The 24,617-nt window shown below is 45.6% G+C and overlaps 1 protein-coding gene across 5 annotated transcripts in view; it reads left to right on the top strand.

Moving 5' to 3' along the window:
• Rap1gap2 (RAP1 GTPase activating protein 2) overlaps positions 1 to 24,617 on the top strand; it is a 182,639-nt gene that overhangs the window by 118,019 nt on the left and 40,003 nt on the right. For 4 of the 5 annotated variants that reach the window (XR_003487282.2, XM_035447791.1, XM_035447790.1 and 1 more), the window contains 7 exons: positions 6,537 to 6,572; positions 10,207 to 10,251; positions 11,122 to 11,154; positions 11,488 to 11,700; positions 12,878 to 12,981; positions 21,670 to 21,748; positions 22,524 to 22,577. Coding sequence is in view for 4 of the 5 variants with exons in the window: in XM_035447791.1 (XP_035303682.1) it covers positions 6,537 to 6,572; positions 10,207 to 10,251; positions 11,122 to 11,154; positions 11,488 to 11,700; positions 12,878 to 12,981; positions 21,670 to 21,748; positions 22,524 to 22,577 (564 nt within the window). In the remaining variant the exon portion in view is untranslated. The remainder of the gene's footprint in view (positions 1 to 6,536; positions 6,573 to 10,206; positions 10,252 to 11,121; positions 11,155 to 11,487; positions 11,701 to 12,877; positions 12,982 to 21,669; positions 21,749 to 22,523; positions 22,578 to 24,617) is intronic. The other variant, XM_027426789.2, reaches the window with a different exon arrangement.

Genomic DNA, 24,617 nt, shown 5'->3' with positions numbered 1-24,617 from the left:
CTCTTTGTCAACAGCCATCCAGAAATACAGTCTGTGGGGAGACTACTGCAGTCACGAAATGCAAAGTATCCTGAAGCTGCTAGAATGTATCTCAGCAAGGGAAAGTATATTCCACAAGCTTCCTGACACTCCTGCCTGTAGCTGCTGTCTGTTGGGCATGGCTTTGGAGCAGGCCCTGGCTGGGTGATAAGACTCTTGGAGGCCAAGGATTATATGGTTCCATTTTTAATGGAGGAAATCAAGAGAGGAACATACAGCATTATCACATAGCTGGGTAGTAGCAGCATGGCTGTTCCTCAGATTTGGGCTCTGCTGCCTCTTATCTTTCTGCAGCAACCAATCCTCTGACTAACAGAAGGAGCCCTAGTCCTGGTGTTCAGAGTCTCTTCAGGTCTAGATCCCAGCTGTCCTTTCCATTCCACCTTAAAGATGTTTGATCCAGAGGCCTCAGTCCTTGGGCTGATCCATCCTGTGCTCATCAAATGGGTGTATTTCTTTCCTTTCACACTTTTGCCATGTGGTTCCTGGTGTCTGGGTACCATGTGCTCTGTATTCCTCTCTATCAAGTCATTTCTCTTTAACTTGTCAGCCTGGATCCTGTGTTTTGCAGGAGCCTTTCTTGTTGATTTCAAGTTACATTCACACACATACTGTGTGTGTGTGTGTGTGTGTGTGTGTGTGTGTGTGTGTGTGTGTGTGTGTGCACGCATGCGTGCTTGAGTTCTGCATCAGGTATGTCTTCTTCAGTTGCTTCTCTACCTTAGTGATTTTTTCTTCCTTCCTTCCTTCCTTCCTTCCTTCCTTCCTTCCTTTCTTTCTTTCTTTCTTTCTTTCTTTCTTTTTTTGAGACATGATCTCTCACTGAACCTGGAGCTCTCCAGCTGGCTAGCGTGCTATCTGGCATGCCTCTGGGATACACATTTCTCTTCCCAGTGCTGGGATTGTAGGCACATTACTGAAGCACCTCACTTTTTACATGGATGCTTGGGATTTGAATTCAGGTCTACATGTTTGTGGGGCTAACACTTTACTGATTGAGTCACCTTCCTGGGACTACACATAGTTTTTCATAGAACCCAATCCCCTGCCCATCAAGTGTGGGCAGGGTTCCCTATTTATTGCTCCCAATAATAGGATACAATGGGGGGTGATGGTGTATGATTCCAGATTGAGCGTGCAGGATGATAGAGCTCCTTCTGTGTGTCCCCTCTCCTGTGTCTCTTATTATGGGAGAACATAGCTGTCACATTCTGAGGACACCCAAGCAGCTAGTGGAGAGGTCCCTGTGATGAAATGTGTCCTTCTGTTGCCATCCATGTGGGTATACCAGTGGGGCCACTGAGTAACTGTATCTTGTTACCACATGGCATTTTGACTCCTGAATATTACATAAATGGTTTTGATGCACCAACTTCTGGAGTTATTTGTTCCACAGCCAGAGAGAGGTACATCTGATGTCCTAGTAAGAAGGGCTTCATGCCTTCTCTAAACAGCGTAGACTGGCCATCTGCAGCATAGCTTGGTCTCAGAGTAAAGACCAGGATCCTGGGAAGTTGGATCCTGCCTGGTATTACCAGCATCCTGCCCTTGTCTTGAGGGTGTTTCATCAGTTGGGGTTCACTGATCCATAGGAGGGAACTGTAGAAGATGATTTTGATGACCAGCTGGATAATCAGGGTGTGAGTTGGGTTTAGGGTGACTCAGAGAAGCTTCTTAGTCAATGATACACAGAGCTAAGTGTGTACTTGAGAATAAGTTGGCTTGAATTCAGGGCTTTCTGTGATCTCCAAGCACTGTGTGACTAGTGTCTCGGGAACTCCTTGTTATGAAGCTGGGGTATGGACCTGAAGCTTGGTTTGGGGAAGCAAACAAAACCAAACCAAGGCCTACCAGAGCCGCTACATATGTGTCAAAATCTTTAAAACCTGGATTACATGTAAAAAGCAATTTGTAAAAATGCTGAAGAGCAAAACAGCAAAGAAACATCTTTACTTGAGATGACAACTCGGCCTTGTCCAATGCTTCTCGATGACACACATCCTCACACCGGTCCTTCTACAGCAGACACGCACTTATGTTTAACTGAAAGGGAGGGACTGCCTTCCTTCTTGTTTCCAGCCCTGCCCCAGCAGTGCACTGTGGACAGAATTTACGTAGATTTGTCTTGTGGGACCTTTCCTTTTTTGAGATTGGGTCTCCTATATCCCAGATTGGCCTTTTATTCGTTATGAGGGTGACCCTGAACTCTTGATCCTCCAGCTTCCTTCAGCCTCCTGAGTGCTCCACCTTGCCCGGCCCTTGTGGATTGTAACTGTGTGGACGTGCTCTTTTCATCATTTGTTCCTCCCTGCTCTGGGCACTCTCACTGTTTCTTTTTTTTTCTCTCTTTTAACCTGTAAATACCCCTTTGTGCCTGTCCTTGTGCAGTTGTTCATATATCCTCTTAGGATCAGCTTTATTGGACCAGAAAGCGTATGGACATTTTTGAGACTTTGGACACTGAGCACAAAATTGTCCTCTAGAAAGATCACCCCAGCTACACACATCCCTCCGGATCCTATGTCCACCACACCATATTGCCAACACTGGCCAATGTGATAGAATGAACAATGTTGTCTTATTATTCATCATGTCTGTTCTGTTAGCGACTAGGAAGCTGGCCATTTGTCCCTCTGCTCTGTGGTCAGTTTCTGTTTCTCCTCTAATAGATGCTCCGTGTCCTCTGCGCATCTTTTTGTTTTCCTCACAGAAATCATTTATATGTGTGATTTGGCTCTGCTGTGTGAAGCAGCCCTAATGTAAAAGGAGAGCAGCCCCCATCTGCCCTTTTCGACCTGATTGCTGTTTTGATAGCTTGAGGTAGTTTGTTTTCTGTGCATGTATATAGGTTCTTTTATTTTTTTAAATATAAAAGTGAGATCATATTCAGTGTTGCATCCTGGCTTGCTTTTCCCCACAACGATGCATCTGGGGGAATGTCTTACCTAGATACAATAAATTGTTTTTTTTTTTTTTTGTTTTTTTGTGAGTTGTTGTGTAGGGTTTAAAGATGTCTCTATTGAGATAATTCACATGATGTAAGCTCACCCATTTAAAGTGTACAACTTAGTATTTTTGGTATATCCACAGAGTTGTGCAACCATTGCCACAGTGAATGATAGAAGGTTTTCATCATCCTAAGAGCAACCCAGTGTCTCTTGCCTATCATCCCCCAGTCTTCTGACCTTTCCTCCTCCAGAAGCTACTAACCTACTTTCTGTCTGCACAGACACTTTTATTCTGGATAACTCATAAACTCATAGATTGCGTCTTCTACTATGTAGCTTTTTGTGTTTGTCTTTTTGTGCTTACCGTAATTTTTCAAGGTTCACCTATATGATATCACGAATCAACACTTCTTTCCTTTTCATGACTGAATGCTATCTATATTGTATCTATAAGTCACATTTTCATTTGCCCATTTGGAGTTTTTAACCTTTTGGCAAGTGTGCAAAATGCTGCTGTGAACAATTGTGTACAAATATTTGAGTACACAATAGGTGTACACTTTGAAATAGAATTTCTGGGCCAGGTAGAATCTTTGTGTTTAATTTTTCTTGTTTTTTATTGAAGATAATATATATAATATTTTTTCTTGTAACAGGGTTTTACTGTATTGTCCTGGCTGGCCTTGGACTTGCCATGTATAACCCACTGACATTTCTCTCACAGAGAGCCTCCTGCTTTTGCCTCCTGAGTGCCGGTATTAAAGATGTGTGCCACCTTACTTGGCTCTGTGTTTAATTTTTTTTTTTTTTAGAAATTCAAAGTTATTTTCCACAGCGTGTGTGCCATTTTACATCCTACCAGGAGAACATGGGACCCCCATGTCATTGTGTTATTATTTATTCTTCTTTCTTTTTAAATTAAATCTTGCCAGGTACTGGTGGCTCATCCCTTTAGTCCCAGCACTCAGGAGGCAGAGGCAGGAGATCTCTGAGTTGGAAGCCAGCCTGGTCTACAGAATGAATTTCAGGACAGCCAGGACTACACAGGGAAACCCTCTTGAAAAACAAACAAAACAAAACAAAACAAAAAAAAAAACAAAAACAAAAAAAGAAGGCTTAGTTCTTCGAGAATGTCATACAATCTATTTTGGTCATATTTGCTCTGGTCCTCCCAGATTTTCCATCCTCCATGTTTTAATTGTGGCCATCTGAGCAATGTATGTGGCGTCTCGTTGTGATCTTGCTCTGTTTTCTGATGGTTAATGATGCAGAGTGTCTTCTCCCATGCTTACTGCCCATCTGTGTTTCTTCTCAGGGTAGGAGTATGTCTATATAGACATTTTTTTGGGGGCATACATGTATGTGGTATATATTTGTGTGCGTGTTGGATATATGTATGTGGCATATATCCATTTTCACATATGTGTTCACATGCCTGTGAAGTCCCAAGGTTGATGTCCAGTGTCTTCCTTGATTGCTCTCCACTTTATATATAGAGGAAGGGTTTCTCACTGAAGGGTCAGAGATCACGATTCATCCAGTCTAGCTGACTTTGAGGATTCCCTGTCTCTGCCTCCTGTGCCCCAGGATTACTGGTAGGTCTGCACTCCCACTGAGCTTTTAAGTGGATTCTGGGGACCTGAAATCTGGCCCTCACACTTGCACAGAAAGCCTTTTACCGGTGGAGTCATTTCCCCAGCCCCACATTCGCTGTTTTTAAATGGAGCTATTTGTTGCTTTTTATTATTGGGTTGTTTGTGTCCTTTACATATTCTATGTACAAACCCTTATCAGACACATGGTTTACAAACAAAGTTCCTAGTCTGGAGGCTGTATTTTCTCAGAGATCATGAGGATTAGTATTCATTCTTATTTAAATATTTGGTAGAATGTACAGTTGAAGCCATCTGGCCCTGAGCCTTTCTTTGTGGGTAATTTTTAAATCACTATTTGTTACATTTTTTTTTAGACTTTCTGTTTCTTTCTGAGTCAGTTTTTGTACTTTGTGGTTTCCTGTGAATCTGTCCATTTCATGTAAGTTGTTTAATTTTATTGGCATACAGTTGTATACAATATTTGCATTTTTAGGCTACCGATGTAGCTTAGTCTAACCATTTTTTTTTATAGATTAGCATTGAAGTTGTTTTTGTTTTTCACTGTTATAATCAATGTGGTGATGAACATTCTTATGAGTGCTTGGCGTAGTGTACATGTGTTAGGATATAGATTTTTTTTCCCTTGGGTGTAGCTGTTGAGTCTATTTAAACAAACACTGGCTCTTTCTGTCCTCTTGTCCCCATCTTTATTGATTTGTGTAAGCTCTATGTCTGGCAGTCCCAGTGTCCTGGAGACTGGAGGTAAAAGAATACTGTGTGGCTTGATCCTAATGAGAGTAGAAAGGCCAGGCTTGGAGACTAGATGTTTGGTGGCAACTCTGGCCATGGGCATTGGGTGTGGGTGCCCCCTCTACTCCTGCACATTCATTTTTCAGGTTCCAGACTGTATATCCTAAATTACTATGGGTTGCAGGCTTTCTGCCTCTTGAGGAGGCCTGCTTTGGTCTGATGGATGATTGGCATTGGAAGCAGGAGTGAGTCTCCCCAGAGTCTTTCCCTTTGGTGGTTCCCTTCTGAAGGACTCTAAGGGCAGCAGGGCCACAGGCTGCTCTAGCTCACTGACACCTGCAGAGCTGGGTGGCTCTGTCTGTGCATGGAGAAGCGATGAGGATGTGTGTGTTCTCCCTCCTCGCTGATACCTTTTCTCTGTCATCTGGGGGCTGTCTGCTCTAGGCACTCACTGACTTACAGATGGCAGGGTTCAGATGTGGGCAGTGGTGTTGGCTTGGTGGGTGGGGGACTACTAGGGACTCCTGTGTTCCTTTAGCAGTCTCGTCAGCTTCCTTGTTCCTTTTTCCCCCTGGAGTTTACACAGGTGATATCAAAGTAGGTTAAAGGTCTGGAACGGTGTTGTTGGAGCAGTTACAAGTAATTCATCCTTGGACCCAGAGGCTCACTTGACTTGGTTTTGAGTTTTTCTTCACCATCTCTCTCTAGGTCTCAAAGCCATGCCTCAGGGGCTGGGAACACAGGCCACATCAAACTCCGGCTGGAGCAGCTGTGTGTTTATTGGCACTCTGTCAGGCCCCGAGTAGATTTTGTAGGAGGCAGAAAGGCCAGGGTGTCACAAATGGCAGAAAACTGAGTGTTGGCCATGTTTGCCCTGCTATTGGCTGGAAATATCCCAGACACCAATCATTCTGTCTTCTCAGGCATTTTGGGGGACTTAGATTTTCTCTAGGGAACTAAATAACCTCCTTCTGCACTCTCTGGGGCTGATCATCAGTGGGGCCTGCTTTATTTCTTCTTTGATTGCCTGGAGTGTTCTGGCCCTGCAGGCCTGCAAAGGCAAAAATCACATTAGATTCTCTCTTGACCCAAATGAGTCTTGTCCCTTGGGAAGGAAGGCTGGGGCTCAGGTTCCAGAGGGTTGATGAGTGGGAGGCATTCTCAGCGGCCCTTCCTACTGACCCCTCCCCCTTATGTCTTTTAGTCTGCGGAGTTCTTCGAGATGCTGGAGAAAATGCAGGTGAGTACCCCAAAAAGGTCAGCAGCCCAACCTCAGATGTGGATGCCACAGGCCTGTGGGTCTCAATACCAGGAGGTGCCTTGGAGGGAGAAGACCCTCAGTCCCAACAATTTAAGCCACTTTGCTATTGAGTTTTTGGGTAGACTCCTGCCTTGGGACATAGAGGGCCAGCCCAGTTATACCATTAACACTTGGGATGTGGGGAAGGCTCAGAAGAGATGTTGATTGTGGAATGAGTTGAGAAGAAACCCTGGAAAAGCAAGTCCCATCTAGAGGAGAGTTCAGTGGAGTCAGCGAGGCAGAGCCTCGCTGCATATCCGAGTTCAAACCCTGCATGTGCCACATAGTGCACAACCAGCTTGCTATTTCCAAGTCACCAAAAACAAATACCAGTAAAAATGATCACCGACACAGTGTTGGAGATGAAATGAGATGCCATATGTAAAAGCCTGGAGGGCACCACATGAGAGTCAATGTCTGAAGAGCATTTGAGGGTCCTTTGTGATCACAGTTCCTATCTATGGATCCCTTTCTGTGGGTCAAAGCAACTGTGGATGCAAACACTGGGGGGGTTACAGCTGTACTGAACATGTACAGATGTTATCTTTGCCGTTCCTCCCTGGACAAGGCAGCAACACTATCTACTCAATGTTTACATCACATTAGGGATTGTAAGTCACCTAGAGATGGCTTGAAGGACACAGCAGGATCTATAGAGGTTCTGTGCAGACACTATGCCATTGAACACAGGGAACTGAGTGACCGGGGGTGTACTTATCCATGTGTCCCAGAACCAGTGCCCTGCACCCCAGATAAGGGCTCACAGGTAAGAGCTGTTCTGTTGTCCACACTGATATCAGCTGAGTTCCTGGCTTGGTTGACAGGATTGTGATGGAGCAGTTGATAATGGTATACATATGTCTAGCACTTCTCTGGGATCATAGCTCAATGGGCTGTTCTAGCCTTACCAGGCTTTCAGAACTGCATATCTTACTGCTCTCCTGCTCCCACGTCCCAGGGGAGAACAAGAGTGCCCAAAAGAATGATTCGAAAAGAACAATGTACGTTTCTACTCTAGAGGTGGAAGAGTCTGCTTTACTTTCTTCTTCTTCTTCAAAAATATTTTTATTTCAGGAGGAAGGTTTGAAATAAGGGGCTGGAAGCCCTGGGAGGAGGGACTGAGAAAGGGTCCCCCATGGTCCTGTGATGCAGAGAAGAGGGCCCTGCCAGGTTTCCCTGAGGCTGGGGAAGGGAAGGGTGTGTTAAGGGAGAGTAATTGTCAGTACTTGTGCCATCACCATGGGGGTAAATTGTTCAGTTCTCCTCTGCACCCGGCAGTTTGTGGACTGCAAACTCATTTTCTCCTCATTTAGGGGAACTCATAATCTAGCTGTAGAAGCAAGCTGTGTGCTGCCGAGTAGCAGGAGACAGGGTATCATTAGCACCCGACGGCAGAGCAAAGCTGGGGATCTCCCTGCTAGCCAATGAGATCTCAGCTCCCTGGGAGGGGTTGGTGGCTCACTCTGCCTTCTCCATGGTTGCACTCTCAGCCCACTCACCCTCACCTGCAGCTGAAGTCCCTGCCTCCTCCCGCAGAACCCAGTCCTGTGGACTCTTGAACTGCTCTGTTTAGAGAAGCTGCTGGGTTTGTCTTCCCGGCTATACTGGGAACCTCTCTAGGGTGGGGGGCTTGTTTGCAGTCTCTTGTTATCTCAGAGACAGTGATGCCCAGCGTGGCTTGCCAGCTGCACCTCAGTAGAAACTGTTGGAAGCCAAGTTGTAATGCGTAAGACTTACCCTTGGCGCAATGGGCACTGGCCCTAGTGGACTCAATTTCGAGCAACTGCCTGGATGGAGTTTACATCTAGGGAGCTGACAGAGAGGGGGATGCTGTAGCCTGGCTGGATTCCACCCTCAGGCATGGTCCTTATCCCTCTTCATCTTACCATTGTGGAGACTGAATCTTAGAGCAGTTATGCTAGTTCTGAAGCACTGAGACTAGGACCCAAGACCCCCTGATTCCAGCCCAAGTCTAGGAATTTGAAGTCAAGGAGCCTTTGGGGCATGTGCTTTGGAGTCTCCCAGCCCAGATTCAGGTCTGAACCTGATGTCCTCTAGCTGAGTGCCCTTGGTTAAGTCATTTCCCTCTCTGAACTTCTGTTTCTTCTTGGGGGCAGGGATAAGGGAACATAAGGATAGTACCTACTGAAGAGGGTAATGCTTGGAGGCCGGAGGGCCTGGCTATGCATGGGGCTTCCTGGTAGGGGAGGGAGTAGAATGGCAGTGAGGCTGGGGAGTTCTGAGGACTGTTCCCAGACAGGAATGACTAATGCAGGACAAACAAAACAAACTCCTGACATCACTCCCCCACCCACCTGTTGTACCAACCTGGACAGGGTCTACAGGGCCACCCAGACAGTTTTCTGTGGGTGTGTGAGAAGCACCTGTCAGTGGGAGGGGCCTTCCCACACCCTCCTGAACAATGCTGGGGGATGACTCAGTCCAGCAGTCCGGAGAAACTGTATTAAAATCCACCTTGTTAGCAGGAGACCTGCTGTTCAGAGAGCAGGGTGTGTGGTTATACACTCAGCTTCAAATGCAGTTCCTATCACTCACTAGCTTAGTGCCCCTTCGGCACACAGCCGCCTCTGGGGCCTCAGTTTCCTCACTGATGAAAAGGTGTTTTGCCTTCAAAAGAAGCTACAGTAGCGCTCCCTCTGGAGAGCTAGGGCCTTGCTGAAGTGGTGACCAGGCAGGGGCCACTTCTGACTCCATAGCAGGGACTGCATCTCCCAGATGCCCTCCAGCTTATACTCTCACTGGTACTCAGTCTTGGGAAAGCCTTGCATTTCCTTCCCCCTTGCACAGTCTGGTTAAGTCAGAACCCAACTAAGGCTGCTCCTGGAAGTGAGTTCCCAGCAACTGCAGGCAAAAGGCCTTTAACCCAACTTGGTCATTGAATCTAGAAGATGCAGATGGTGGCTTGAGGTCTAATCCTCATTCCACAAATGCAGCTAGGGAGACTCCCTGAGTTACAAATAGGAAACACCTGGCAGAATGAGGCCCTGAAGGACCATACTTCCTGCCTGCCATCCAAACACCCTTCCTTCAGGAAAAAGGTGGCGCTAGAAGGCAGGAGGACCAATGTGCTGGCTCTGACACCTGCGAATGCGGGTGCTCATCTTTCCTACCCACGGCCCTATGGCCTTCAGGAAGGTATTTGAGCACAGAGATGACAATACTATCCACCTACACTAATTCTACCCACAGCATTTGCTGTACACCGGCAGTGTTTGAAATGTACAACCCATTACCAGCTTTTAACCGCACTGCAGAGAGGAAGGCACTGTCATCATTCCCGATTTATAGGTGAGGACAGAAGTCATGCAGAGGAATCTGTCACTTGTTCCAGGTCATCAGACTAGGATGTGTTACTGCTGGGATTTGAATGCAGGTGATCTGGCTCAAGTCTACACAAACTCTTAACTGGCCACCCTGCAACCTCATCTGGGGTTGGTGTTGGGGCTGACAACTGCCAAGTGTGGGAGGTGAGAGGCTCTAGTGCCTGCCTGAGGATCCGAACCATGCACAGTGACCTCTGTTTATGTGGCTACTCTCTTCCTTGTTTCCACAGGGGATCAAGCTTGAAGAGCAGAGGCCAGGACCCCAGAAGAACAAGGTGGGATAGGCAGTTGAGGTAGAATGGCCAGGTGGACCTCATGAGGGGCCAGTGTAGGAAGAGGGCAGGAGGATCAGTGAGCGTATTGAACTCATCCTGTGTGCCCATCATCTCTGCTTTTCACCAGGAGCCAATTAAGGACTGCACTCCCCTTAGCCTCATGTCTGGTGGGCGGCAAAGGGGCCCTGGCTTAGTGTCTTAAGGTTGCTTCCAAGCAGGTTAGATGGAGACTTTCAAGTGAGACCCAAGGATTGGAGGCCTGGATTGACTCCTTCCAATTCTCTCTGTGCACTTAAAAATGTTGAGTGTTGTTGGAGTCCAGACTCTGATGGGCCACCAGATCTTAGCTTCAGGTTCTGTTTCTAAGGCCCGGTCACTTGAAGAGGATGAGGGGAGGGACAGGGACAGACTAGAATTCTTTTTTTTTTCCTTTTAATCCTAGTTGGCCTCAAACTTGTTATGTAGCCAAGGATGACCTCAGTCTCTTGATCCTCCTGCCTTTACCTCCAGAGTGCTGGGATTGTAGGTGTGTGTCATCTTGCCCAGCTGCTCAGCTCTCTTTCTGACTTAGACTCCTAGGATGACATGATAGCGTCATTGGGGGTGATCAGGGTATCCCTTTTGTGTGCTGTGTCTTTGTTTGGTGGGTTTGCATTCAGGTCTATTGATTGGGAGGAGAGTTCAATGACATGGGATGCTGACTCCTTGGGGTTGCTTCTAGAAGACTCTCAGATTCTGCTTCATTAAAGCCCTGAAGCATCCCCCTGACACATCCCTTCACTAGACCTAGGTGACGAACATGGAAACAGTAGTTAGACTGTTATGGCTACTTGTGGAACTAATGGCAATGTCCTGTGCTTTGTCTTGCAGGATGACTATATCCCCTACCCCAGCATCGAAGAGGTAGGAGCTCCTGACTGCATTACAGCCTGCTGTGGGGTTCCTTCCTGAGATCATGGCCCTTCCAAGCCCCACATGGGGGAGAATCTTGGATTTAAGACTTTGGGGCCTAATGCACCTTCCTATCTTTTCGTCTGTGACCAAAGCTTTTTTACAGGTTTAACTTGGGGGTTCACAGATAGTCCTTGTAAAACCCAGTGAAGCTGGAATGCCATGTTAGTGCCCCTGGCCTCGGATACAAGGTCTCCCTCTTTGGAACAGTTCAGAGGTGGGTGGGGTCCCTCTCCACTTCAGCCCAGGGTTGGCTTCAGGGCAAGGACTTCCCTTTGTTCCCAGGTTGTGGAGAAGGGAGGCCCATATCCTCTGATCATCCTTCCCCAGTTTGGGGGCTACTGGATTGAGGACCCAGAGAACGTGGGCACTCCGACATCACTGGGCAGCAGCGTTTATGAGGAGGAGGAAGAGGACAGCCTGAGCCCCAACACGTTTGGCTACAAGCTTGAGTGCAGGGGTGAAGCCAGGGCCTACCGCAGGCACTTCCTAGGCAAGGTGAGCACAGGGACCCTCCCAGAGTGGACCCGGCTTTGGGGAGGGTGGCATGGATCTCTGTTCCAGGACTCCTCTGACTTCTCTGCCTCTTCTCTTCCTTGCTTCTGTACTGCTCACTGTCCACCTCCATCTTACTGAGAGTCTTAGGAGTGGCATGGAGTCCCTTTGAGGGGTCCTTTTGGGGACCACCTCCAGCATGTGTTTTATGAGGTGATGAAATGGGTAGTGTTGGGGGTTCAGGAGGATGTGATAGAGTCTTACCTGCTCAAGTTATACTGTTCAAGTTTAACTGCTCAAAAAATGTTCTCCCTGCATGGATGACTGTTTACATTTGCACAGTGCATGTCTCTTAGCAGGATGGTCCCCTGAGTACTGAGATTGGTTGTTGTCCACGAGAATGATTTTTAACAGTGGCAAAGTTACATCTCCTCAAACATGTTCTTGTCTTGATATATTCCTTAGAGTCCCAAGGGCAGCTCAGGAAGTCTCCAGTCTAAGGTTGCTTTGCAGTCTTACCTTAAGGAAGCTGTACAGCTGGATCTTAGGGAGCATTGTTTAAGTGCAGTTTCCATGGGCTCATTGTTAACTGGGTGGGCCTGGGAGGTAGGCTCCAGGAAGTCAAAGAGCCCCACCTTGTGAAGAGGGGCTTTCATTCTGCTTGGGTTCTTCCTAGCCTTCTCCCACAGTTTGGATTGGTTAGGGCTGCCCTCTGAGTAAGAAAGTGAACTCAGCATCAGTTGGTGAAGGACCTGAACTTGAGAGGCTATTAAGATATGGAGTTGAGCCTGGCTCTGTCAGGAACTGGTAGTGTGGTTGGAATGGGGAGGGTGACATCGTCTCCTACACAAAGCTGTGGTCAGGATTCAAGAGGATAATGGGTGCTAAGGCTGTGGGTTGGTGCCTGGCACATCCTGAGGACTTGGTGGTTGGCACCTATTAATATGGTCCTTATCATCACCATTATCACCACTATCACCATCCTCATCCTCATCTTCATCACCACTGTTGCTGTAGCAGCATCCTTCTCTCCCTTCTTTTTGTGGGGCTTCTCTCTCTTGTGAAGGAGGTGATATGGGGGCCATGTCTGGGTGAAGGAGGTGATATGGGGGCTATGTCTGGGTGAAGGAGGTGATATGAGGGCCATGTCTGGAGGCTCATATCCTTTTTCTATTTCTAGGATCATCTAAACTTTTACTGTACTGGCAGCAGCCTGGGGAACTTGATCCTGTCCATCAAATGTGAGGAAGCTGAGGGCATTGAGTACCTTCGGATCATACTCAGGTGGGGCTGCTACACTGGTGGAGACCACGCCTCTCTCAGGCAGAGCTGGCATTAAGGAAAATGGGGAGAGGACAGAAATACCAGACTGACCGGTCTGATCTGGTTGTCCAGGAGCGGTAGAGCTGCTGGAATCCTGGGGTTATATATGATGTTGCCAGGCAGCATGAACATGTGTTCCTGCCAGCTGTCTGAGCCTCAAGGTCACCTAGGCCAAAACTTCTGGAACTTTCCTGTGTTTCTTAGGAGGGACTGTGACTTTGAGGAGAGGGAGGAAGGAGTAGGGATGGCTCAGTGTGGCTCATCAAGGTGGGACCCAGCCCTATGATCTGGAAGAGAGTTGGCCAGGTTGCTACCTATGTTAGCCACCCAGTTGGGGAAGGTTGTATGTGTGTGCTGGGATCCTTGAGCTGGAATGATGTCCCCAGCGAGAACACTGATGTCAGGGTCCCTCTCTGAATTGTGACCTCCTCAAGCAGGGGAACTAGAACTGGTTCAACTAATATGGTTTGCTAAGCATCCTTGAACCAGAAACCATGATGGGTGCCAGGGACAGTGGTGGCCGAGACTGGTCCCTGTTTCCCAAAGGCTTACAGACTCACAAGAGAGAAACGGAATTTTAATAAATGTCACAAGTGTTTTATAGTCATTTGCATAGGATGCATATATACATACATGTAACTTTTAAAAACGTTGTAACCTATGAGACAGTTAGGACCAAAATGTAGGTGACATTGAGTTGAAGCTTTATTCTCCCTCCATAGAGAGTGACGGAGTAGAATACATGCAATTGGAGATTCAGAGTCAGGCCTGGTGGCTCGTACCTGTAATCGAAGCACTTCATAGCCAAGGGTTTGAAACTGGTCTGGGCTACTTCATGAGTCCAGATAAGAGAGTCTGGGAGAATCTGGTGCTCTTTAGGGATGAATATCCAGATACCTTTCTCCATAGAATTATTTTTGTCCTACGGTTACAGCATTTGAAACCAGTACCCCCAGGAACTGAGGAAACAAATGTGGCTCTCCCACAGAAAGCCAGCAGGTAGGGTGACACTGAGAAGCTGTACACCAGCCGGGAAACTGGACAGTCCCAGCATGGTCCTGCACTAATTGCCAGACCAGTTGGAAACGAGGCAGGAAAAACTGGCTCCATGGCTTAGCAGCTTCATCGGACACAAAGATGGACTTGAGCAGGGATGAAATTCCCTTGCTGGCAGTGACTTCTGTCCCAGTGTTAGATCACTGGATTATTTACTTTGGTGTCCCAAATTTATAGTAACCAGCTCTCTAGCTTAAAATGTGAGCTGAACATGCCAACGGCCTCAGTGTGCCGTAGGGATACCCGCCGGTCACAGACATCACTTCTTGTGTTTAAGGCCACCATATTTATTTACTGTGAACTCTGTTCATAAGCATTGTTCATTTTTAAATTAGATTGTTACCTGACATTTCTATTTTTAAAGTCCTATAAGTAGTTCTGACAGCAGGTATATCGAGCAGCTTTTGAAGCAGGGAGTGAGTGAGTCTAAATGGGTTTCAAAAACTCAGGCACTCTGCTGGAGACATTCACTTAAATTTTGACAATCAACTAGAAATTCACAACAAAGTACTGCTTTTTATAATTCACTTAATCATTTAGAAACAATCACAGTAATTTTCTAAGTAATTTTTATGCCAGAGAGGAAGTCAAAGCCACAAAGTCATGGGATATCTATAAATGACGTTTAGGGGTTGAGATACCTTAGTGATTAAGAGAGCCCTGGCTGTTCTTCCAGAGGACCCAGATTCGGTTCTCAGCACCCATATAGTGGCTCACAACTGTCTATAACTCCAGTTCCAGGGCTTCCAAAGCCTCTGTGGACATGCACATGGTACACAGTCAGATATACAAGCAAGCAAAACACCCAAACACATTAAAAGAAAAGTAATACAATTTGTAATATTGTAATATAAGTTATATTCAGTGCCCTCATTAGAAGAAAATATATTGCTTTACCCAGCCTATAAACATGATATTTGCAAGTTGCTTTTGCTATTAGTGTCCTGTCCTTTCTTTAGTTCCTTCATGCGTGAGGAAATTATTAAATCATTGAATACTTATGTGCCCTAGTGAGTCTGGGCTCCCACATATGATAGCTTTTCGATAATGACAGCTGGCCTCATTATTATCAACACTGTTATCTAAAGAAAGCAAGAGGAAGGGATGAACAAAGATTAATGTGGAAGGAAAGAATTAAGAGGAAAGGAGCGTTAAGACTTGATTATCAAATTGCGGCCTCTACCAGGGAAAACAAAACAACATCGATGCCTGTTTAGTCAAATATAGAGACAAAGAAGCCAGGCATGGTAATACATACCTGTTATCGCAGCATTTGGGAGGTTGAGTCAGAAAAACGGGAGTTCAAAGTTCTTCTTGTCTATAGAGTTGGAGACCAGCCTGGGTTACATGAGACTGTATCTTACTCTCTCCATACAGATATGCAAAACATACATGTAGAGATAAAGAATATTCAAAATATTTCAATGTAGATAATATGTGCAAAAATATATAGACTGATAAAAAGAAACAAAGTTTGGTATAAAAGATACATTGTTGGAGCTGGGAAGAGGCACTGGATGCTCTTCCAGAAGATTTGGGATTTTCAGCACCCATGTGGCAGCCTGCAACCAGCTGTGACTCCAGCCTCTTGGGATCCAAGACCCTCTTCTGTCTCCATAGGCAGGTCATACATATAGTCCACATACACACATGCAGACAAACCGCAGACACGTAAAATAAAAATAAAACTTAAAAATGATGCATAGTTACAGATAAGGAGATTGAGTAATTATTAAGGAATGTTGTATCTAACATAAGCCATTCAACTGAAAATGCCATTAGAAACGGGCGGTTTGGGGTGGGAGAGCAATGAAAGAGATATCTTGATAGAGGAGGCCATTATGGGGTTAGGGAGAAAACCTGGTGCTAGAGAAATTATTAGAAATCCACAAAAACTCTTAGCAATAGTGGAGAGGGTGCCTGAAGTAGCCTTCTCTTGTAATCAGACTGGTGGCTATCCTAATTGTCATCATAGAACTTTCATCCGTTACTGATTGAATCAGATGCGGAGATCCACATTCAAGCACTGTGCTGAGCTCCTGAAGTTCAGTCGAAGAGAAGGAGGAGGGATTATATGAGCAAGGGGGGTGGTCAAGATGATGATGGGGAACTCACAGAGACAGCTCACCCAAGCTAGTGGGAGCTCACGGACTCCAGACTGACAGCTGGGGAGCCTGCATGGGACTGAACTAGGCCTTCTGCGTTTGTGTGACAGTTGTGTGGCTTGGTCTGTTTGTGGGACCCCTGGTAGTGGGACCAGGATCTATCCCTGGTTCATGAACTGGCTTTTTGGAGCACATTCCGTATGGTGGGATGCTTTGCTCAGCCTCAATGCAGGGAGGAGGGGCTTGGTCCTGCCTCAACTGAATGGCCAGGCTTTGTTGACTCCTCATGGTAGACCTTACCCTTTCTGGGGAGTAGATGGTGGGTGGGTTGGGGTAAGTGGGGGGCAGGGAAGAATACATTACTTTCCAGGGAAGAATACATTACCAAGTTTAACTCAAGATGAGAGTAAAAACCCAAATGCATCAGCAACTGTGGAATAAATTAGAAAAGTTCTCAGAGAACTCTCTCTCCAAATGTTTCGGGCTCTAGAAGATCTTACAGGTAGATATTTTAAGCTTTAAAGGAACAGATTTGCATTACTTAAACTGTTCAAGAAAGAAGAAAAATATGGAAGCCTTCTCAGTTAAGTTTGCTTAGAAGATCCTTAAAAAAAAAAAAAACCCAACCCAGACAAATGAAATACCAATTCATAAAAAAGAAAAAGAAAAAATAGGGTCCAATATTTATAAATTCAGAAGAATGTTTTAAGCAAAGAATCAGCCAGAGAAACTCAAATCCATGCAGAATATAAAGTATACTTATGATAGTCAAGAAATAATTATTTATCAATGTAAAGAATAGTTATTGTGAGAAATGCATTATTCATTTAATGTTTGTTTAATCGGCACTCAGTATGAGCCGGAGTGCTGGGGATTAGCCCCATGGCTGCACACGTTGGGCAAGTGCTCTTCAGCTTCAGTGCCTGCTCTCAGTATTCTTGTTCCCCTCAGCCCTCCTTATCTCCTGCCTATGGACAGGATCTTCATAGGCTGCTCAGGGTGGTGCAAAAGCTAGCTACCAATAATGGTTCCAAGCCAGTGAGATGTGTGTCTGAGTGGTATAGGATCAAAAGATTGTTCTAGAGAGCCAGAGGAAAGTGAGACCAAGCATAATGTTTGGAAGTTTGGATTTTTCCCCAAATCTCCAGAGGAATGGGGGTGCTACAGAAGGGAGTATGCCATGGTCAGGTATGTAGAATGAATGGACTGGCTAGAATGAGGAGAACAGCTTGTAGCAAAGGCAAGGCCACAGCAGCAGGGTGGGTGAGGAGGCTGCTGAGCTGAGCCCAGCCAGGTGAGCACAGGTGATGATCCAGGTCAACTGATTATATAATGTGGCTGGCTCCCCCAGACTGTTTGGACTGGCAGCCATGATGGGAATTAAACCAAGATGGCTAGTACTGAGAATAGACAAAAGTAGGTGGAAAGTTCCAAACACATGGGAAAAACTGACATTAAGAGACTGCCAGAATGTCAGCAAATAGGAGAGGGATTTGCTGCTGCTGAAATGCAAATAATGGTGTGCTTTCAGAATGACTTGGGCACGTTTATTAAGACCTAAAGAAAGATGGAGAGTGAAGAGCATCTCTCAAGTGGGTCGTAAATCGCTGTTCAGAGAATCGAATCAGGAGCATGTGGGTATCTAAAGAGAACAATTAGGATTATTAGAATGAAAAATAGTTGTTAATAGTTGAAAAACTTAACACACAGGATAAAATCTAGTCTTTTCGAAGAGTGAACTGGGAGATAGTCCCAAGGAATCCATTCAGAACATGGTAGATAAAAAAGATTGAGAGTAAGAAAAAGAAGATAAGATATGTGGACAACAGCCTGGGAGGCCTCTACATTTGCCTCAGGAGTTCCTGAGGAATGAATAGGGACACTAGTGAATTACCGGAAGTAAGAGCTGAGAGTATGTGAAAGTTGGAGAAAGCTCACAAACATACTGTGGATCATAATTTCAAAACAAAACACAGGCAGACATGTTTAAGCGGAAAACAACAGAAATCAAAGCTTGAGGTAATGCCATCCGAGGCTAAAGACAGTCTTGGAGGCGGTGACAGAAGGGGAGCAGAGTTCCCTTTGGTCGCCATAGCTGTTGAACACTGGGATACTATCTTTAAAGTGCTGTAAAAGTGAACAAGAAGAACTGTCTTAACCACAGTTCTATAGCCAGAGAAGCTACCACTAAAGACAAAATTAAATTGTTTTCAAACATTAAAAAACAAATTAGAGCAGTGTGCTTCTCCGAATGTCCCTGGAAGATACTGACGGATGCACTGTAGCCAGAAGAAAAGAGAACCCAGCAGAAGAGATGCAATTAAAAAGTAACAAGAAATAGGTAAATAGTATTGACAAGTTTAAATACTGACTGGGAAAAAGAGGTGATTTTTGGCACATTTAAAAAGAAGGTTGAATTTGTATTTACTTATGACAAAAATAACAAGGTTGACAGGAGGGCAGAAGTCAGTGGATGAAGCATGCAACAGAGTTCCAGAGGTTGCTGGGAAAGCTGTAAACATGTATATTGGGAGATTCAGGATACAGAAGGATGGAATAATAAAACAAACCAAGCAAACAAAAACACAAACACCCAGAACTTCATTCAATGGAATGCTGGAGAGGAAGAAAAAAAGAAAATAACCTACAGAAAATAGAAAACAGACTTGAAGTGATTCCAAACATGTTAGTGGTTACAATAAATATAATAGATTAAGCTATCTGCTAAAATACTAGAAAATCAGAGTTGATTAAGAGCGCATCTTCATTTTGCTATAGTAGACATTACTAAGAAAATAATATGGCATGGAAAGGTTTAGAATGAGGGAAGGGGAAAAGACACACCAGGGAAATAATAACTAGGAAAGCTGGCATAACAGTATTAAAAACATACAGTGTAGCGTCCCATTGAAAAAAGCATCAGGCTTAAAGAAGCATGCCTTTGTCACCTAGAATGGAATACTGCTTCATAGCACCCTTGGTTCTCTTCCCTGTTACTGATAGCTGTGTTCTGGAGTAAGAGCTTGATGTGTGGCTATGTTTCTTCTCCCCTTTCCTCTTGGGAGTTTTCTCCCAGGCAGTCCCTACAGGAGGGCTCTTGTACCTGCCTCACAGTACCTGAGATGTAGGTGATTTCTGAAGTTTGTCTAAATTTGTCGTATGGTCACACGGAGCTGTGTGTTCTCACTTGGTCTTTGCCGGTAACAAAGGAATGATTTCAGCTCCTCAACTGCCTTATTTGCCCTTGCTACTTTGATTTGAGTTTCTTCATGATAGAGAAGATAAAGAACCCACTTGGCAGCTCACAATTGTTTGTTGCTGGGATTCAAGGGGGATCTGACACCTTCTTCTGGACTCTGTGGGCACCAGGCATGCATGTGGTATACAGACATACAGACAGACTGAATATCCATATGCAAAAAAAATATTAGAAAAAAAAGGTAAAGAGGACTGGCCACTGAGGACATGGTTATGGACATGTACTGGTAAGGTAGTCTTGGGTTTAAAAAGCAAGAACGGGGGCTGCGAATGCAGCTTCGTGGGAGAGCCCTTGCCTAGCATGTGCAAAGCCATAGGTTCAGACCCCTGCAAGGAAACAAAACAACAACAAACACCACAAATCAAGAACTTAGGAAGTTTTAGGGAGGAGTTGATAAAAACTTCAGTTTCGTGGGAGATTCTGATTAAAAAAAAAAAACTATCAGAAAACAATGGCTAGTAATTGTGAAGCCTGTAAAATATTTGAACAGTACAGTAAACAGTAAATATCCTTACTCTCAACAAAAGAGAAAAAAACACACCCTTTTGGAGCCCATATGGATTGTGAAAAGGAGACTAAAAGGGTCTGTGTGTTGTTAGGGCATTTAAAATAATACCATATAGACGACTCCCTGACTATGACAATTAAGTTATAAATCCACAATAAAATACTTGAGGGGAAAATAATCTTGTATTTGGAAAGTTTTTTCCCCCTTAAAGCCCCTTTAAATAACTCGTGGGTGGAAAAGGAAATCACAAAAGAACTGACAAAATATTTTGAACAAGATGGCAATAAAAACACTACCTATCAAAGTGCGTGGGATGCGGTTAAAATGGCACTTACACACAGATGCATAGTTGCAGATGTGTCTGTGAAGAAGAAAGGCTAAATGTATAAACATGCGGGCAGAGAAGCCAGGAAAGAATGGTAGAAGAGAGAAAGAAGGAGATGAAGAGGATGAGGACAAGCAAGCGGAGTAGAAGCTTATAAGAAAAGGAGAAAACCTCAGCTAAGGACACAATGCAGGAAGGATGCAGGCAGCCCATGCGTTGCGGCTGAGTTGGGAGAGCACTTGCTTAACCCATGTGAGAGCCTGGGTCTAGCCTCAGCACTGCAGAGTGAACCAGAAAACTGGCCTATGAATGGGCCAAGGTTAATGTACATTGGAGGGACACAGCTGCTAATGACAAAGCCTGAGGCCACAAAAACAACTTCAGAGCAATGCATGTCGTGGGCACTTGGGTGGAAAAATTTTAGTCATTCAAATAGACTTGTAGAAAACTTATATGTTTACCACTAAAGAACTGTAAGGGAGCCTCTTATAAAGGATAGCTGGCCCAGAGATGTCACACATATACTATAGCAAACCTTTAGTGAATCAAAAAAGGAAAAAAAAATCCTGTATCACACACATCATTTCAGAAGACAGGAAATATCCTGTGATTTTTGCTTGGTTGGAATAATACTTACCATGTTGTGGAAATTTGGCAAGGGAGGTACATGAAGAAAGAAACAAAAGGGCCAGCATTGTTTTGGAGCAGAGATGTGATGATCTAAATAAACAACCAATTAAATTCAGCAGAATATTAAAAAAACCATACATCACAAACACTTGGAGATTCACCCATGGAATGAAAAGATGGCTTAACAGAGTTACAACCCACCAGGTTAACGGATTAAAAATCCTATGATGATCTAAGCAGACATGCAAAGTGTTCCGTGAAACTCAGCGCTTTGGTAATGTGCTAAGTGAATCAGGGAACATGCTAAATTTAGAGTCTTATGTTGAATTCCTTTCCCAAGCAGATTCCATCCCACTTATATTTTGAGTAAATCCAGATTTTCAAATATTAGATTATCTTTCATAAAGGTTCATTTGCATGTCAAAATCTAAATATATCCATAAGCTCGGCCCAGTTCTTTGGGAGAATAAAAAACAAAACAAAGCAAAACAAAAAGAAAAAAAAAAAGGTGGCCTTGAAAGCAGCTAATTGCATTAGCTGTTTTTCTAGGTGTGATCTTTAAGTATCTACCATCCTTGGGGAACACAGGAAGGAGTCCGTTTTCTCACCTTTAGTGTGGTGTTCGAATCCCCAAGGCTGTCTGGGGAGGCAGCTCTGTTTCCAGGGAGATGAAGCAAACCAAGGACCCCACCTGGTGTGGCCTCAGCCACTTTATCCACAGACTGTCTTTCATGGGTGCCCTCATCTTATCCTTATCTGTGTACAGGTCCAAACTGAAGACAGTGCATGAGCGGATTCCCTTGGCTGGATTGAGCAAGTTGCCCAGTGTCCCTCAGATTGCCAAGGTAAAAAATAAAAATTAAGGGAAGGTGGCCTTTTCTGTTAGCCCAGGGATGGTTCTGGGGTGGGGATGCATGCTTTGCCTTTGGGAACTGGGAGGTGATTTTGCTCTTTGCCTAGATGGAGTGAGGTGGTTTTAGCAGCTGCCTCCTCCATCTTCCCTCCCTCTTTCCCTCCAACCTATCCTTGCACCTGAAGCTGCTTTCAGAATAGTCTACTCCACTCAGGAGACAGGAGAAATAGGAAGGCGGGACTGGCCATGGCTAGTACTTCAGAGGAGGGTGTTGGTAGCCAAGGGAGCTTTCACTGAGGGGTGGGTACTGGGCTGAGGGAGATCCAGATCCAGTCCCCCGCCCTGAAGAAGGGACCGTTAGGAGGATCATGTCACTGAACGAGTGACTGGAGTCAGCACAGTGGAGTCAGAAGGGAGGGTGGCTGGGCCGAGTGGGACACTCACTCTAAATATGTATAATATATTCACTCTGAATACAGGAATGCCAGCAAAATTGTGCACTTTGTGGGAGTTGGGGAGTGATGGCTTTTTGGTATTGTCTTACAGTCAGAATGAAAATGTTTTCCAGACTTCATTTTTTTGCCTCCCTTTACTTTATCACGAAACCTCAGGACCCCAGACTGTCCTGGGTCCACATTAGTGAGCAGCAGAATTTGAACCCTGTGTGCCTCGTCCTCCCACGATGCTTTCTGTCTGTGGGCAGAGGAGCTGTGTGTACTTTACAGATAGACATGGTTCCTGACCTGTGTGTTTCTTTCCCTGTCCAGGCTTTCTGTGATGACGCAGTGGGGCTGAAATTCAATCCTGTCCTGTACCCCAAGGTGAGGACCTTTGCGTCCCTGTGGGCCTGTTGTCCACAGCTCTTCAGCTTGGCAACAGGAGCTCCATGGAGGAGTTCCTTGAATCATGGAGGGGTCATGTGTGGTCTCTATGGTGATCTTCTCTATCTTTTCTTATTTACCCCTCCACAAACTGGTACCCTGGGAACCATCCCCAGTTATGCCTGGGCTTCCAGCCCAGCTGAGTAGGTCCCTGGCCTGCTTTGAAGGTAGGTGGGGGAGGGTAGCAGCTTTGAAGTGTTTCTACCTCTCCCCAGCTCTACTTCTCTAATACGACCAGGGTTGGGGTTGTGCAGATTCTCTTTATACCTTGAAAGCCAGTCAGATCCACCCTGACATCATGAAGGTATGGGGTGCAGAACTCAGAAGTACCCTAGGAAGTAAGAGGCCGAACCTTGTTACTGCAGCTCTGAGGTCCTCTAAGCCTTGCTGGCCTTACTTAATAAACTGGTGGTTTTCTGATATTGGCTTTCTTATGACTGGCCTGATATTGACCCCAGTTCTGGTATGGGGATGTGCATGGGGAGAAGCGATAGTAACAAAACAAACCAACAAATGCAGTCAACAGCAATTACAGCATGACAGTGCTTAAATCACCCACAGTGGAGAATTGCTTGAAATTGCCCATAGGAAAAGACACCCCCCCCCCAGTGTACCTATTGCTGCTTTATAAGCCAGCGGAGGCTCTGGGAGGAAATGGAAGCAGAGATGTGCTTCCACTATGGCTTCTGCTGTGGGCAAGGCAGCCGCAGCCAAAGCTTGCAGGGTCATCTCTGCCCATCCCCCAAGTCCCAGTCCTGACAACCAGGAACCGTGAGATGAAATTTCTGGCTGGGGAAGCAAGACCTTCACCCTGCTCCGACATTCAGAACATCCCCGACCACATCGTAAATGGCTTCTACTAGGCTCAGCACTCTTAGAATCATATGGAATCCTCAGCTGCATAGGACACTTCCCACAGGTGCCTCTCGGTCATCATTTTGTCATCTGTAGACACCAGCAATATGCTGCACTCCAGAGAATGTTTTCTGTCATTCAGGCTGACCTACCTTTGTAATCAAAGCGGAACTAGTGGGGTTTAATAGCCAGCCCAACCCCATCAGAAAGGCCTCGCTGAGCTCAGGTGTGGCAGTTCTTGTCATAGTCATAATCAGGAGGCTCCAGGATGTGCATTCATAGGTCTGCTTTGGGAAGCCTGAGGGGCCTGTTGGTAACGGAAGAGCAGCTGTACTTCATGTGATCTGTGTGAAGGCCGGCTGATGTCCAGCTGAGACGTGTGTATTTTTCACATGTGCAGAGTTACACATTCTGTGGAAGGTCTCCATGGCCAGCCTTTCCCCTGCAGGGCAGCTGCTCACACCTTTGACTCACCCAGGCAGCCATGGAGGACAGATTTTAGGGTGGCTAGCAGGGTTCTCACTGGGAGAACCGAGGAGCACCCCTTTCCTCAGACAGCCGAGGCCTTCGCAGAGGTAAAGCATAATGGCAGCCTGTCTTGGGCTGCATTTTTCAGCCAAGTCAAGCCAGGTTTCTTCCTGTAGCACAGCACATGGCCAATCCCTCTTTTGTGTTGTAGATGTTTCCCAATAGCACTCTTTTTCCTCAGTCCTCTTTCTCATAAACTGGTCCAGTTCTGATCTTTCTGGAGGGTTCCATGCATGATGACGACGGCGAGAGACTCTCTGTGCTTGCCGCTGTCCGTGCCTTGTCTTGTTGGATCTCTGAAATCCCACATCTGCCTTTGACAGAGGAGGGAGCTGAAGAACAGGGAGGTTCAAAATCAGACCTACCTGTTTCTGACTTCACATATCAATGCTGTGAGGCAAAGTGGGAGCATAGCTAGAGCCTGTAGCCAGGCGTTTCCTGTTTCTTTCCCTTTGAACATCTTTCTAGAGTGCATTCATTTTATGGGTTGACATCTGGGTAGGAGCAGTGACTTGCTCAAACTTACACTCTAAAGAATTTGAATTAGAGCAGAGCCATCCGTGCTGGCCATTTGATGGAGGAGGGGATTGGCTTTTT

This window comes from Cricetulus griseus, chromosome 7, assembly GCF_003668045.3.
Source record: "Cricetulus griseus strain 17A/GY chromosome 7, alternate assembly CriGri-PICRH-1.0, whole genome shotgun sequence".
Lineage (NCBI taxonomy): Eukaryota > Metazoa > Chordata > Mammalia > Rodentia > Cricetidae > Cricetulus > Cricetulus griseus.
This window is presented reverse-complemented; position numbering and strand designations above follow the sequence as displayed.